General features: G+C 47.8%; 1 protein-coding gene across 1 annotated transcript in view; it reads left to right on the forward strand.

Annotated features, from left to right (window-relative positions):
- Positions 1 to 15,815, forward strand: part of LOC118232414 (rho GTPase-activating protein 10-like) — a 40,186-nt gene that overhangs the window by 13,665 nt on the left and 10,706 nt on the right. The window contains exons 5-19 of the mRNA XM_035427396.1: positions 85 to 186; positions 1,586 to 1,696; positions 2,346 to 2,450; positions 2,653 to 2,782; positions 3,227 to 3,333; positions 3,979 to 4,073; positions 4,554 to 4,635; positions 5,510 to 5,549; positions 6,493 to 6,561; positions 7,024 to 7,098; positions 8,868 to 8,955; positions 10,161 to 10,219; positions 11,880 to 11,985; positions 12,139 to 12,298; positions 14,122 to 14,260. Coding sequence (XP_035283287.1) covers positions 85 to 186; positions 1,586 to 1,696; positions 2,346 to 2,450; positions 2,653 to 2,782; positions 3,227 to 3,333; positions 3,979 to 4,073; positions 4,554 to 4,635; positions 5,510 to 5,549; positions 6,493 to 6,561; positions 7,024 to 7,098; positions 8,868 to 8,955; positions 10,161 to 10,219; positions 11,880 to 11,985; positions 12,139 to 12,298; positions 14,122 to 14,260 — 1,468 coding nt within the window. The remainder of the gene's footprint in view (positions 1 to 84; positions 187 to 1,585; positions 1,697 to 2,345; positions 2,451 to 2,652; positions 2,783 to 3,226; positions 3,334 to 3,978; positions 4,074 to 4,553; positions 4,636 to 5,509; positions 5,550 to 6,492; positions 6,562 to 7,023; positions 7,099 to 8,867; positions 8,956 to 10,160; positions 10,220 to 11,879; positions 11,986 to 12,138; positions 12,299 to 14,121; positions 14,261 to 15,815) is intronic.

Raw genomic sequence — 15,815 nt, forward strand, 5'->3', positions numbered from 1 at the left:
CTCCCCTTCACCAGCCCTGCCCCACCTCCTCCCCCTCCCCCCGCCTCCCTCACCTGTCCTGCTTTCTCTTGCTGTGGTCTGCAGGAGGAGAGGAAGCGGTATGAGAAGGAGACGGAGAAGTACTACAGCTCCTTGGAGAAGCTTCTGACTCTCTCTGCCAAGAAGAAAGACCAGCAGTTACAGGAGGTGCTCTTCTAATTATTACTAATACGTTAATGAATGATTTCATAATGAATAATCAGCAGTTATGATCTCGGAAGTATGCACCTCAGTCTTTATTTTACGCTCAGTGCGTTTGCAGGCCTCTCAGCGCGTTTGCAGGCCTCTCAGTGCGTTTGCAGGCCTCTCAGCGCGTTTGCAGGCCTGTCAGCCTACGCTGCTAATGCTGATTTCAGCAGTCCTGCCTGTGTGTGCAGGTGTGCCTGTCTCACTGCGCTGGCGATATTGTTTTTACTTTACGTGTCCTCTAAGGACAGAACCTGTTCAGCCTACATCCTTGACACGATTGCGTAAAGCCCGGCAATCTTGACTTGTGCTTTTTTTTTGCTCAGAAAGCGCTTGCAGATTCCGCAGGTTAACCTTGAGAGTGGGTGACCTTTGAACAGAGCGTCTTATTCTGTGGTGTTTACCCTAACCACAGGAAGCACTGCAGTGCTGATGTTCCTGCTACTGTGTCTCGCTCTTCTCAGTCTGTTCTCTCCTACGTTCCGGTTTCCACTCCACAATAGACATTAAACCGTTGGAAGATGCTTTGTGTTACGTTTTCTGCTGCTGAACGAACTTCATTTCTGTGATTCGTAGCATCTGTGCTGATACAATAGCAGTCAAAAACACTCTGTTAGCAGAAAGCAGTTGTGTGACCTTAAATAACCTCTCTTTGTTGACATGATGCCATACGCACAACAAAGAATGCAGCGAGCTGCATTCTCACACACAGACAGATATGAGAGCTGACAGCAATGAACCCTAACCCTAACCCTATTAGTGAAAAGAGGGTAATAACTTTTAAATAAATATAAACACTAAAGCTTATCAATGACTCTGCTGTTCAGCTGAAGCAAAATGGCCTGAAAACCACAAAAGTAACTGCACACTGTGCCACCCCCACCCTCCCCAAGGCGTTCCTGTGTGTGTTTCTGCACAGTTCAGTGTTAAATCCACTCATACAGGGTAAATTTGACTCTGAGAGAGTACATGTGGTCCCTATTGGACTCATAAACATGACACTGGGCATTCTCTCCTGGCAGAGCGGTAGAGAAGCTGGTTTTGGGCCCCCCCCTGCAGAGCTGGTTTTAGGGTGTGTTCCCCCCTGCAGAGCGTTAGAGGAGCTGGTTTTGGGGTCCCCCCTGCAGAGCTGGTTTTAGGGTGTGTTCCCCCTGCAGAGCATTAGAGGAGCTGGTTTTGGGGTCCCCCCTGCAGAGCTGGTTTTAGGGTGTGTTCCCCCCTGCAGAGCGTTAGAGGAGCTGGTTTTGGGGTCCCCCCTGCAGAGCTGGTTTTAGGGTGTGTTCCCCCCTGCAGAGCATTAGAGGAGCTGGTTTTGGGGTCCCCCCTGCAGAGCTGGTTTTAGGGTGTGTTCCCCCTGCAGGCAGACGTGCAGGTGGAGGGCATGAGGCAGCACTTCCAGGAGGAGTCGCTGGAGTACGTGTGCCGGCTGCAGGAGATCCAGGAGAGGAAGAAGTTTGAGTGCGTGGAGCCCGTGAGTACCCGTACGCCGCAATGCACTGTGGGTAATGGAAGCAGGTACTTGGCTTGCGCCTGTGGAAGAGCAGAACCAGGTGACGTGGAGCTAATCGCAGCTGAAGAGTAAATGTCATGGTGGCCGTGAGCTATGCTGAGGGCAGAAGTGTTGATGAAATGCTGCATATTGCCATATTACTGTGCTTGTAAATTGTGCTCTCTAACCATGCGCGTGTGGTGCTGCAGTTGCGTTATATGCATTGATATCTCAGTGAATCAGCCGCTGATATTGCAGATAACATCTGCAGCTGTTGCACAATAAGCAGCATGAACTGCACTCTGTGTTTTTTCTTGGTGGAGTCAGTTTGTTGTACAGCTGTTATTTAAACACAAAGTATATTGTGAGCATTCTGGCTTGTGTTTTTCTTTATTAAACATGAAATAAGTGTTATACAGATGAAAAAAATCTTTTGAAACATCATCAGCAGTCTAGGAGACATCCTCATCACAATCTGCTCGATCAGTTAGTATATAAATGCAGTCGTCTGTCCAGTTTGCTCCTTTGATTTCTTTAGCACCAGCTTAACTGGAGAGTAGATTATTTGGGTTCTTGCGCATTTTCTCCCATACAACTCCCGTCTCCACTCCTCTTTTTCTCCATCTCCCAGATGCTGGCGTTCTTTCAGACAGTTTTTACCTTCTACCACCAGGGGTTTGAGCTGGCCAAGGACTTTGACCACTACAAGAGAGCTTTGCAGATCAACATTCAGAATGTGAGCTTGCACTTAAATAACTCCAGTTATTCCCAGCACCAGAGTAACCAAGCTCCTTGTGAATTCACTTATCTTGGTGGCTGACTTGAAGAAGTTTTCAAGCCTTCTTTTAAATACGTTCTTCAGCCTTGGGGAGTGTGAATTCTGGCTAATGATAACATTGTTGCTTAGCGGTACATAATAATGTGCAACCAATGTGCAGACAAGGAGTCGCTTCGAGGCCACACGGTCAGAGGTAGAGGAGCTGATGATGAAGATTAAAGACTGTCCTCAGGAGCACATACAGACCAGCCAGCTCAGCATCGAGGGATACCTCTTCATCCAGGAGAAACGTGAGAAATACACACACGCACACGCGCGCGCGCGCACACACACACACACACGCACTCATACGCACACACACACACACGCACTCATACGCACACACACGCATACCCATATGCACACTCTTTCACACACACACGTTAGACAGCTAACCCTTGACACTGATGTGGTACTTTTGTTCATATGATTCTGTTTCTGCAAGCCCCTGACTGGCTGATTTTGTAACATTGATATAGCACCACCACTGGTAAAGATACAGACGCAATCACTGAGGAAATTATGCTTATATTTGCAGTTAGAAAACACACCATACATGTTAACGAGGTGTATTTATATGAGCCTCAGGGTAGTAGTTCAGTCGTCTGTTGTTTAGAGATGAGTGTAGATGCGTGTGAATATGCACTGTGTGTGTGGTGTATAAAGACTGAATGACAGAACATGTCTGTCACCAGGACCGCCCCCGTTCGGCTCCAGCTGGGTGAAGCGGTACTGCACCTACATTAAAGAGCAGAAGCTGCTGCACATGGTGACGTTCGACCACCGGTCTGGGGGCAAGATCGTGAGTCACTAATGTGAAGCTGGCAAAATATAAATCCAGACCTAAACCTTAGTCCGGTGTGGCAGCTTGTTCAAATTGTGTGCTGAAGTTTTTTTTCTTACACTGTGGAGGATTGAGTAGAAAAAAGTGAAATTGAAGGTGTACTATGCAGCATTTTCGGCCCTTCTAGACTCTGTGTTTGTAATCAAATACAGTGTTCCCAATTTAAAAAATCCTGCATGGTATGCCTTTAACACTATGGGGTATAGAACTGTTCTTGAATTTTTTAAATTTTTAAAATTTTGTGTGAAATGGTGCTTAGCAAAAAGTATAGATATGCAGAATGCCATTGCTATAAAAATGTGATTTGGTTCAGAGTGTTTTCTAGTCTGGGTTATCATAAATGCGCACTGCATTCTGGGAAGCGTTTTTTGAAGCCGACAGACTGGTTTTGCAGCACATTATAGAAAGCACACTGAAAAGATGGCCCATGCGAGATTTTAAAGGATGCGCTTTGTTAATGTTTCTGTTCTCTTAGTTACTGGTTAACTGGTTACAGCTTTTGCAAAATGGCTGCTGCTTTGTGGATGCTGCTGTTCATGAGACAGACTGTCCTGCTACTGGAATGGGCTTTGAGCCACACCCCTCTCCCCCCACCCCCCGTAGGGTGAAACGGAGTCTGTCACCCTCAAGTCCTGCTCATGGAAGAATAATGACGTTTTTGACCGGAGGTTTTGCTTGGACATCGAGATAACTGACCGGTGAGGCATCTTTGCCAGTCCAGGTCTAGGCTTTTATGTGCTATGTGCAACATTGCTGCTGTTTCAGATAAAGTGTGGAAAAATACTTTTTTTTGAATTGAACTTTCATTTTGCATAATGAATTTAGAAAGCATTCCTTGTTAGTCTCTCATACATCACAGAGCGCTGCCTAGCTCTCTGTTCGCACACAATCAAAGCTTTAATTAGCGTTTGAAGGCATGAGGACAGGAGAAAGGTGGATCAAGAAGGGAGGGATGGGACCTGACTGGGGTTCTGGTGGTGTGAGTGTGTTAGTGTAACGCTGCAGTGTTAGGGTTAGGTGCTGAACACGCCTGTGGGGTTAGGGTTAGGGTTAGGTGCTGAACAGGCCTGTGGGGTTAGGGTTAGGGTTAGGGTTAGGTGCTGAACAGGCCTGTGGGGTTAGGGTTAGGGATAGTGTTAGGTGCTGATGTTCTCTGATCCTCTGATCCTCTCTTCCAGGCCCGGGCTGGTCCTCACGGTCCAGGCCCTCTCTGAAGATGGCCGCAAGTTCTGGATGCAGGCCATGGGCGGGAAGGAGCCTGTGAGTGAACGCCGTTCTGGGAAAGGGAGGCTGGAACCGCTCGTTTCACGGTCGCCTGTCGAACCGGACCGGGTTGTGAACGAAGGCTCACGCTTCACGGTCGCTGCCCAGACTTCTGACCATACGTCACGGTCACCACTCACACGACCACACCTCTCTTGAGTGTTCCACGGTCACCACTCACACGACCACACCTCTCTGAGTGTTCCACGGTCACCACTCACACGACCACACCTCTCTGAGTGTTCCACGGTCACCACTCACACGACCACACCTCTCTGAGTGTTCCACGGTCACCACTCACACGACCACACCTCTCTGAGTGTTCCACGGTCACCACTCACACGACCACACCTCTCTGAGTGTTCCACGGTCACCACTCACACGACCACACCTCTCTGAGTGTTCCACGGTCACCACTCACACGACCACACCTCTCTGAGTGTTCCACGGTCACCACTCACACGACCACACCTCCCTGAGTGTTTCACGGTGGTCTAGAGTCCATGATCACAGACCTGTTACTGTACAGCTACTGCTGCATGTACATCAGCTGGAGGCACTGATGCGCTCCTGCAGATGAGAAGCTCTGCTGAATGGCTGTGATGTAAGAGATGTAATCTAGCGCACTAAGCAGACTTTAGTACAGTGAGTAAACACGCATTTCAGGGTTGGTTTTCAGATCATTTCATGTATTTTTTGTTCAGTTGAAGGTGGTCGTGCGGCATGACTCTCAGCATGACCATGGAAACGGCCAGGAAATAGATTGTGCAATTAGACATTTATTTGAAATCTGTTTTTGTTTTGCTCCTTGAGGCAAGAGGAAAGTAAATTCTGGGTGCCATTCTAATGAGTTTTTTCTTGTTTTTCGCAGATGCGTTGTTTTGGTAGAACGTACTCAAAGGACAGAGGGAGTAAGTAAGACAGTCATGATGCTTGTGTTTTGTAATTAATGTACCTTGATGGAAATGAAATGAAATTTCTAAAATGGAAATCAGACTTATGTTGGTATGAAGGCTACGTTTGGTCTGTAGGCCTCGGGCTTACAGTGCCTCTGTGCTGGGCTGTGAGTACTGGGAGGTCTGGCTCTCACGTCCTCACACCCCTGGAATACCATGATGTGTGTATCTGGGCTCTACCTGTCTGTGTGTGTATATCTAGGGTCTGCGTGTGTGTGTGTCTAGGCTCTACCTGTGTGTGTGTGTGTGTATATCTAGGGTCTGCGTGTGTGTGTGTGTCTAGGCTCTACCTGTGTGTGTGTGTGTGTGTATATCTAGGGTCTGCGTGTGTGTGTGTGTGTGTGTGTGTGTATATCTAGGGTCTGCGTGTGTGTGTGTCTAGGCTCAGCATGTGTGTGTGTGTGTGTGTGTGTCTAGGCTCTACCTGTGTGTGTGTGTGTGTGTGTGTGTATATCTAGGGTCTGTGTGTGTGTGTGTCTAGGCTCTACCTGTGTGTGTGTGTGTGTGTGTGTGTATATCTAGGGTCTGCGTGTGTGTGTGTCTAGGCTCTACCTGTGTGTGTGTGTGTGTATCTAGGGTCTGCGTGTGTGTGTGTCTAGGCTCTACCTGTGTGTGTGTGTGTGTGTGTGTATATCTAGGGTCTGTGTGTGTGTGTGTCTAGGCTCTACCTGTGTGTGTGTGTGTGTGTATCTAGGGTCTGCGTGTGTGTGTGTCTAGGCTCTACCTGTGTGTGTGTGTGTGTGTGTGTATATCTAGGGTCTGTGTGTGTGTGTGTCTAGGCTCTACCTGTGTGTGTGTGTGTGTGTATCTAGGGTCTGCGTGTGTGTGTGTGTGTGTATCTTGCTGTATTTTGTTTGGCTCCTGAGGATTGAATGTGAAATTCAAATTTATTTTACAGTTGATGCACAGCTGGATGAAGTTGGGTTTTCCTTTGTGAAAAACTGTATCCATGCCATAGAGAGCAGAGGTAATATGAGCAAAATCATAGGTGTGTTTTTCATTATTTAGAGGGAAGTCTGCTGAATCTTTCTGTTTTTGTTTTCACTACAGATACTTATATGATCTACTGAAATGTATTTGGTATATATAATATGGGCGATTGATTAGCATTCACACTTAAATAAATGTTCTGGGAGGTCTTTGTAAAAAAGTAACAACTTCTAGAAGTTCCAACCAAAAAAAAAACACAAATGGTGTAATGTTTGAATTTTAGCACAAGGGGGCAGTAGTGTCTTGCATCATATCAATGCTTTTAAATGGGCCTTTATAATCAGAGGTGAGTTTTTGAGTGATATAAGTTACCTGTGTACATTATTCACCATTTGAAAGACAGAAGGGGCAATAGGCTCAGTAGTTCCATTATGCTTTCATATGTAACTTTCATTTACTCACACAGGAAGTTACGTAAATGCTTTTTCTTCTCATGTAGGAATCTGTGACCAGGGCTTGTACCGGGTCGTGGGGGTCAGCTCTAAAGTTCAGAGGCTGTTAAGTATGATGATTGGTAAGTTACCTTTAGTTCTGCCTTCTGAGGCCTAAACAGTAAAGACATTAGGCATTATATCCTAGCAGAGAAATGCTGAAGCTGTGCGAACACCACCTCTGAATTGTTCCAGTAATTTCTGACCTCAGACTGGTTTTTCCACTTTCATTCTACTTTGTACTGTCATGCCTTACGAGCTGAAATACAGCGGCTGTGCTGCTTACATGTTCTAACATCTCCTGCCAGTAGACACCTGCATTTGAGCCTGATACAGGCCCCAGTGTGTTATGGGAAATGTGTTATAAAAAAGCTTAAAGAGGGAAAACTGACAGAGTTAAATGTCCGGCACCATGCCAACCATGATCTGTCCTGCACAGAAGGTATATGTATATGCAATTCAAGCCCTGTATTCAAGCACTGTTATGACCTTATCTTATTGAGATTTAGTTAAATGTGTAAATTCCATTTTTACATTGGTGTGTGTGCATGTGACAAAGGGCTCCATTCATCCACACCTATTGACAATATTGCCACATCATGTTCGACAGTATGACAAACTCAGATATGATCAGGAGAAACATTGTTTGTAGCAGGTTTATAATTGCACAGGTTTGTAATTGCACAGGTTTGTAACTGCGGAGGTTTGTAACTGCAGAGGTTTGTAACTGTGCAGGTTTGTAACTGCAGAGGTTTGTAATCAGGCAGGTTTGTAACTGTGCAGGTTTGTAACTGCAGAGGTTTGTAATCACGCAGGTTTGTAACTGTGCAGGTTTGTAATCACGCAGGTTTGTAACTGCACAGGTTTGTCATTTTATTTTTATTTATTTATTTATTTAACCTTTATTTACCCAGGGTAGGTTAGCTGAGCACGGATTCTCTTTTGCAGCAACGCCCTGCTTCACGCTTATACACATTCACACCTGGGAGCTGCCCAGTACAACCACAATCCTCTATTGTTGGCCACTGAGCAGCTCCACTGGAGGGAGAGAACATTTTTTAGCCAGTTAAAACAGGGGATGATTAGGTGGCAAGTTTTTTGTGAGAGCCAGATCTGGGATTTTAGCCAGGACACCGGGGAACCCCCTACTCTTTGCGAATAGTGTCATGGGATCTTTAATGACCACAGTGAGTCAGGACCTCGGTTTAACGTCTCATCCGAAAGACGGCATCTCCTACAGCACAGTGTCCCCGTCACTGCACTGGGGCATTGGGGTTTATTTGACCAGAGGGAAGATTGCCCCCTGCTGGCCCACCAACACCACTGCCAACAGCAACTCAGTATTCCCTGGTGGTCTCCCATCCACGTACTAACCAAGCCCACACTTGCTTAGCTTCAGCCAGTCGGCAGGAGCAGAGTGCGTGGTGGTATGGCTGCTGGCATAATTGCGCAGGTTTGCGCAGGTTTGTAATTGTGCAGGTTTATAATTGCTCAGGTTTGCGCAGGTTTGTACTGGCACAGGTTTGTCTTTGCGCAGGTTTGTAATGGCACAGGTTTGCGCAGGTTTGTAATGGCACAGGTTTGCGCAGGTTTGTAATGGCACAGGTTTGTCTTTGCGCAGGTTTGCGCAGGTTTGTAATGGCACAGGTTTGTCTTTGCGCAGGTTTGCGCAGGTTTGTAATGGCACAGGTTTGCGCAGGTTTGTAATGGCACAGGTTTGTCTTTGCGCAGGTTTGTAATGGCACAGGTTTGCGCAGGTTTGTAATGGCACAGGTTTGTAATGGCATCATGTTGATGTAGAGTGCACTGAGCCTCGGCAGGTCATTAACGTGACGTCACTGTCACTCTTCAGATGAGAAGATTTGCAACGAGGTGGATTTGTCTGTGGCAGAGGACTGGGACATCAAAACCATTACCAGCGCATTGAAGCTGTACTTGAGGTGAGACGACTGGTTTAGTGAAAGCCTAGCAGTGGGTGTTGGATTATGTGCTTCATGTCTACGTCAGAAACAGAAGCAGCCAGGCCTGGTCCCACAGGTGCTGCTTCGTTTTTATAGCCTACAGTAGAGATCCATAATGTTTTATAGGCATACACTCCACATTTCAGTGTTATACACTCTGATTGCACTTTGGCCCTAATCTTAATCTGCAGGCATGTGAATTTGACGCTCGCTCTCTCTAAGCACTCCCACTCCTTCCTTTTCTCTTTCAATAACAGATCGTTAAATGCAGAGCAGACGTGGCTCACCGAGTCTTTAGAGAACATCATTTTATGTCTGCAAAGAAAAATCCATTTGAACCAAATTCATAAAGCAAAACAATAAATTCTAATAATTTAGGTTTAGGTTAAGTAGGTGTTAAGAGATCAGAGTCACCCATTCCAGGTAAGAGCCCATCATTTACCCTACTGTCTGCTGATTTTCTGATGATATGGCAAGGCCGGTTTTTCCCATTAATATTAATATATTAATATTTTCAGGCAACACAAATAACAGCTCTTACTGCACCATCCACAGTAACTCCTGGCTGTCTGAATTCAAAAGAAAAAGATTACGGTTGGATTTCTCCAAGGAAATGAAATGGTCTGAAACGAAGAGGTCAAGAATCTGGTTCTCTCGCACAATCCATCTTAAAAAATATTTGCATATTTTTGCTAAAACAACTGTTTGAGTTGAACATCATCACTGTGAACATTTTTTTGGCAGTGTAAAGTTAGTGTATGAAAGTGCCTTATTAATTTGTGTGTTTATAGCATAAATACATGGGAGAGAGTTGACCATTTAGACGTCTGTATGATTCATTAATAAGATCCATCAACTCAGAAGCAGAAGTTAGATAATTGCTGTGGTTAGGGGTCTTCCTGCTTGTGTTCCTAGAGATAATTTATGTGATTAAAAGGTTGAGAAAATGGAACTAAACTGTGCCAGCGGAACAGAAAGCGCACGTCAGACCTGCTGCTGAATTCAACATGTTCTTGCTGTGCAAATGAGAACTCGTATATTAGCCCAGGACCAGTTTCAGCTGAAGCTTCAGGTGAACCTGCTCCTCTCTGTGTAGGTCATGTGACTGCTCCCTGCGTTGTACGTGTGTGTGCTGTGTGTGCGCTCGTGCTCTGAAGCTCATCCTCTTGCCTGTTTCTGTGCAGGAGTCTCCCTGAACCTCTGATGACCTACGCACTTTACAAAGATTTTATAGACCCGGCAAGTAAGTATCCCTATGCGCTTTACAAAGATTTTATAGACCCGGCAAGTAAGTATCCCTATGTGCTTTACAAAGATTTTATAGACCCGGCAAGTAAGTATCCCTATGCGCTTTACAAAGATTTTATAGACCCGGCAAGTAAGTATCCTTATGCGCTTTACAAAGATTTTATAGACCCGGCAAGTACATATCCCTATGTGCTTTACAAAGAGTTTATAGACCCGGCAAGTAAGTGCCCGCTATTACCAAATGTGATGCAGACACTTTAGTGCTGGATTTTGACAGCCTTAGAAAGATGCGTAATTCAGGTGTAATGACTGGGGTCGAATGGCTTGTTGCTCATAGATCACGATGAGGACGTTGTCATTTCCCTGGCTTGTCACTGTGGCTCACGGACGTCTGCAGCTACATTAGCAGTGTCAGGTTAGGGTTAGGTCAGGTAGTAGTTTGCTAGTCTCTATCTTGAATGCAAGGAATTAAGAAAATATTGGAATCCAATAGTGTTTTCCCATCTGTGACTATTTAGAATTCTTCCAGGTCAGCACTGCCACAGGTCAGTAGCTAGCATGGGCAGACCTGGCCTTTGATGATTGATGTACTCTAATAGTGAAAGGTAGTATTTAGATGTAAGGGTGCATTATAATTTCCACTCGTTTCTGGGAATGAGAGCTTTGAATGACTGGACGGAGAGTTTTATTTTTTTTATTTCTTGCAGAGTCATGCTGGAATGAATGCTAGCCCTGGATTGTGTTGTGAATTTGGCTGAACTGTTGGGGAACAGATATGTTTTTAATCATGACAGTTCAACGCCTATTTCTGCTTATCTAGGAGCTGCTGGAAATAAATTACCTGAAATCATGCCCTTAATTTCTAGCTCCGTCAGCTAGTAGGTTTGGAGGTTTAAATATAAACCTGTTTTTTATTTTAGTTTTCAGTGCTGCAGCAGTTCAGCTCTACTGTTCTTGCTCACTGATAGACAGGCCGTATTGTACTGAATGAGCATCGAACAGCTCATACACCAACATGCATCAATGGGATAAAGTTTTTATCTTGTGCATGCAACAGCTTCGTGAGGAAATTAAAAATTGGATTAGTAATTATATTTTTTCATAGAATTGGACTGTGAGGAGCTTTTGGGCTGCTGAAATCCTGGCTTGGCGTTTGTATAGTTATGGGCTGAGTGCATGTGGGAGGATAGTGGCTGCGGTCCAGTCAGAGCTGTGCGGTACTTTATGTTGGTTTTGTTCTTTGTTTTTCTTTTTTTTTTTGCAGGTGCCCCTTTAATGTTTGATAGTGTTTTGACATTTGGCTCGTAAAGTAAAGCTTTTCACCCTCCTTAATAACTTCCTCAACACTGCATATGGTCATGAGGAATGTTATTGACTGTTTTATTTTTTGAAGGAATTGATGACACTTATTTGGCATGGCATCAGTCCTACAGTAGAGTGTGTATTTAATTAAATTTCAGACGGAAATTAGATGCAGCTTTTAGATTATGTTTCTTCTCTCTGAAAATGAGATGAAATGTGAGGTTTAAGGTTTTCCCCACTTTTATTAGCTTCCACTGGAGTATCTTCACTAGAGTGTCTTTACTAGAGTGACATTTGACAAAAGTGGCTGTAATGTTCTTGAAGTGATGTTTTGGCATTACCCCTCCTTCCAGAATGTGGCACCCCAGAGTCGCGAGTGCTGGCGGTCCACTACCTGGTTCACAAACTGCCGGAGAAGAACCGGGACCTCCTGGGGGTGCTGATGAGCCATCTGGCCAAGTAAGAGCGTCCAGGAGCTACCCCGAGTCTACTGCTCTGCGTATGTGTGGGGGGGGAGGCAAGTTTACACCCCCCCCCCCCCCCCCGCCGTTAAGGGCCAGTCATACATTACCTAAAGGCCCTTCTGTGATGGATGGCTGCTCTGTCCCCCAGTGTGGCTGCGCACTGTAAGCAGAACCTGATGACGGTGGCCAATCTGGGCGTGGTGTTCGGGCCCACACTCATGCGGCCCCAGGAGGAGACCGTAGCCGCCATCATGGACCTCAAATTCCAGAATATTGTGGTGGAGATCCTCATTGAGCAGCACGAGAAGGTGGGTGGCTCCGTGGCGCCGCCCAATGGGTGAGGAGGAATCATTACCAGAGTGCTGGGAGCATTCAAATTAGGGACTGAGGAAGAATGAAAAAGTACATTTTTTTGGAATGTGTTTCCTGCTCCGCACTGACATACTGGTTCTCCTGCTCTGCTCTGCACTGACATACTGGTTCTCCTGCTCCGCACTGACATACTGGTTCTCCTGCTCCGCACTGACATACTGGTTCTCCTGCTCCGCACTGACATACTGGTTCTCCTGCTCCGCACTGACATACTGGTTCTCCTGCTCCGCACTGACATACTGGTTCTCCTGCTCTGCTCTGCACTGACATACTGGTTCTCCTGCTCTTCTCCGCACTGACATACTGGTTCTCCTGCTCTGCACTGACATACTGGTTCTCCTGCTCCGCACTGACATACTGGTTCTCCTGCTCTGCTCTGCACTGACATACTGGTTCTCCTGCTCTTCTCCGCACTGACATACTGGTTCTCCTGCTCTGCACTGACATACTGGTTCTCCTGCTCCGCACTGACATACTGGTTCTCCTGCTCTGCTCCGCACTGACATACTGGTTCTCCTGCTCCGCACTGACATACTGGTTCTCCTGCTCTGCTCCGCACTGACATACTGGTTCTCCTGCTCTGCTGTGCACTGACATACTGGTTCTCCTGCTCTGCTGTGCACTGACATACTGGTTCTCCTGCTCTGCACTGACATACTTAATCACATACAGCATGTGTGGGTGAATGTCTGTGTGTATACTGTACGTATGCATTAATGTGAATATATATCACAGAATATCCAGATATATGAAGTGTGTGTGTGTATTGGGAGTGTGTGTGTGAGTGCATGTGTGTGTGCGTGCGTGCGTGTGTGCGTGAAATTGAAACTTTATGTGGGAAGCGTGAGCACCAGCAGAGCTTCAGACAGAGCAGCTGATTGGTTCTCCCATCTCACCGGAAGGCCGGTTCTGGGCTCCAGACTGACTCCTCAGATACTGTCTGCTCCCGCTGTTTGCATTCCAGTCCAGAGAGGAGTGGTTGCTGCTGGGAATTAGCTCTGCGATCTGATTTCTGTCCTCTCTTCTCCACTTTCAGTCTCTCAGTTAGGCGCTGTCCTCACCGGGCCTTTTCCCTGACCCTGTTACAAATAAAATTATGTTTACGGCCCCCAGTAGGTCAGGGGTGGCCCCGGGCATATATAGCATGGAATAAATCATATTTGAAGCATCGAATCAGACACAGTTCCACACTGTACTGGCCAATAGCATGCTATGCAAACCAGGCAGCCTCCCTGGCCTGCACTTGCTGTGTTTCTACATTGGGTCAAATGAATTGAAGATGTGGATGTGCAGATAAATACGACTGTAAGATAAACTGCACACGGTGCACGGTTGTACCGGTGACAAACTACAGACACTAAATATAACCAGCGAATAAGATTAATGAGATTGATGATGTCACCACGCATGTCCCCTCCCCTGCAGCCCTGTCCTCTCGGGGTCCATGTTGATTAATGTGCTGATATTTTACCTCACGCTCTCCTCGCACACACTGGTTCCTGAGAGCAGTGAAGTGCCCGTGTGTGTTTTGCATCTTTCATCCCCTCATGCTTTAATTTGCCTCTTTCTGAAGTTGGACAGGTTCGTATTCAGAGTGGATTTGCAGGCATTCCCTGTGTTTATGGAAAACACTCAGGACTGGTTCCTGGTTCCTCTTTTGGCAGCCCCCCCTCCCCCGCTCCCGCAGGCTCCGAATACCCCTCCACCCCCAGTGGACTACAGCCTCTGCTCAACAGTCCTATTTGTAAATCTCTTGCAGATTTTCACCGACCCCCCCAGCGTGTCGCCCTCCGCTGCAGACCCCTCCTTCGCCCCGACCCGTCAGTCCAAGACCCGGCAGAGCCGACAGAAGCGGCCGCTGGCCGTGTACAATCCACAGGTGCTGGACATTCAGGCAGGTGGGTGTGACCTCTGACCCGCGTGGAGCGGTGTGTTAGGGTTAGGGTTCGGCGGGCTGCGGGTGCGGGTGCAGGTTATGGTGCGGGTTAGGGTGCAGGTGCGGGTTAGGGTGCGGGTTAGGGTGCGGGTTAGGGTGCGGGTGCGGGTATGGGGCTGTACGTTTTGGGGGTTAGGGTTAGGGTTAGGGTTCGGCAGGCTCCGCGTGGAGCGGTGTGTTAGGGTTAGGGTTCGGTGGGCTGCGGGTGCGGATTAGGGTTAGGGTTAGGGTTCGGCAGGCTGCGGGTTAGGGTGCAGGTGCGGGTTAGGGTGCGGGTGCGGGTATGGGGCTGTACGTTTTGGGGGTTAGGGTTAGGGTTAGGGTTCGGCAGGCTCCGCGTGGAGCGGTGTGTTAGGGTTAGGGTTCGGTGGGCTGCGGGTGCGGGTTATGGTGCGGGTTAGGGTGCAGGTGCGGGTTAGGGTGCGGGTTAGGGTGCAGGTGCGGGTTAGGGTGCGGGTATGGGGCTGTACGTTTTGGGGGTTAGGGTTAGGGTTCGGCAGGCTGCGGGTTAGGGTGCAGGTGCGGGTTAGGGTGCGGGTATGGGGCTGTACATTTCGGGGGTTAGGGTGCGGGTGCGGGTATGGGGCTGTACGTTTCGGGGGTTAGGGTGCGGGTATGGGTGCGGGTTAGGGTGCGGGTGTGGGTCTGGGGCTGTACGTTTCGGGGGTTAGGGTTAGGGTGCGGGTGCGGGTATGGGGCTGTACGTTTCGGGGGTTAGGGTGCGGGTTAGGGTGCGGGTATGGGGCTGTACGTTTCGGGGGTTAGGGTGCGGGTGCGGGTATGGGGCTGTACGTTTCGGGGGTTAGGGTTAGGGTGCGGGTTAGGGTGCGGGTATGGGGCTGTACGTTTCGGGGGTTAGGGTGCGGGTTAGGGTGCGGGTGCGGCTATGGGGCTGTACGTTTCGGGGGTTAGGGTGCGGGTGCGGGTATGGGGCTGTACGTTTCGGGGGTTAGGGTTAGGGTGCGGGTTAGGGTGCGGGTATGGGGCTGTACGTTTCGGGGGTTAGGGTGCGGGTGCGGGTATGGGGCTGTACGTTTCGGGGGTTAGGGTTAGGGTGCGGGTTAGGGTGCGGGTATGGGGCTGTACGTTTCGGGGGTTAGGGTTAGGGTGCGGGTGCGGGTATGGGGCTGTGGTCCCCCCTGCTCTGATTATCTTTTGGGGAACTGAAGATGTCAGACCCCCGGCTCTTTTCCATATGTGTGCCGATGCCCAGTGAAAGCCGAGTGGAACATTCTGGAACTTTGCCTTCCCTCCCTCCGCCCTGCCGGCTGGATATCATGTCTGTTCACCCTGGAATACGACAGGAAGTTAGATCTGCTAACCACCTTGCCTCTTCCTGCTGTAGTCCAGCAGGTTGACCTCAGAGTATTTAATAAATGTGAAAAGTGAAATGCATAGTCTTTGTTTAACTTTTGTATCTTCCTCTAGACCTAATTAAAGGACAGTAATTAAAATTGCAGGCACTTCATTCGGGTTTAAAGCATGTGGCCACCATCTCTTACCCCAGATCTTTATCC

This window comes from Anguilla anguilla, chromosome 7, assembly GCF_013347855.1.
Source record: "Anguilla anguilla isolate fAngAng1 chromosome 7, fAngAng1.pri, whole genome shotgun sequence".
Taxonomy (NCBI): domain Eukaryota; kingdom Metazoa; phylum Chordata; class Actinopteri; order Anguilliformes; family Anguillidae; genus Anguilla; species Anguilla anguilla.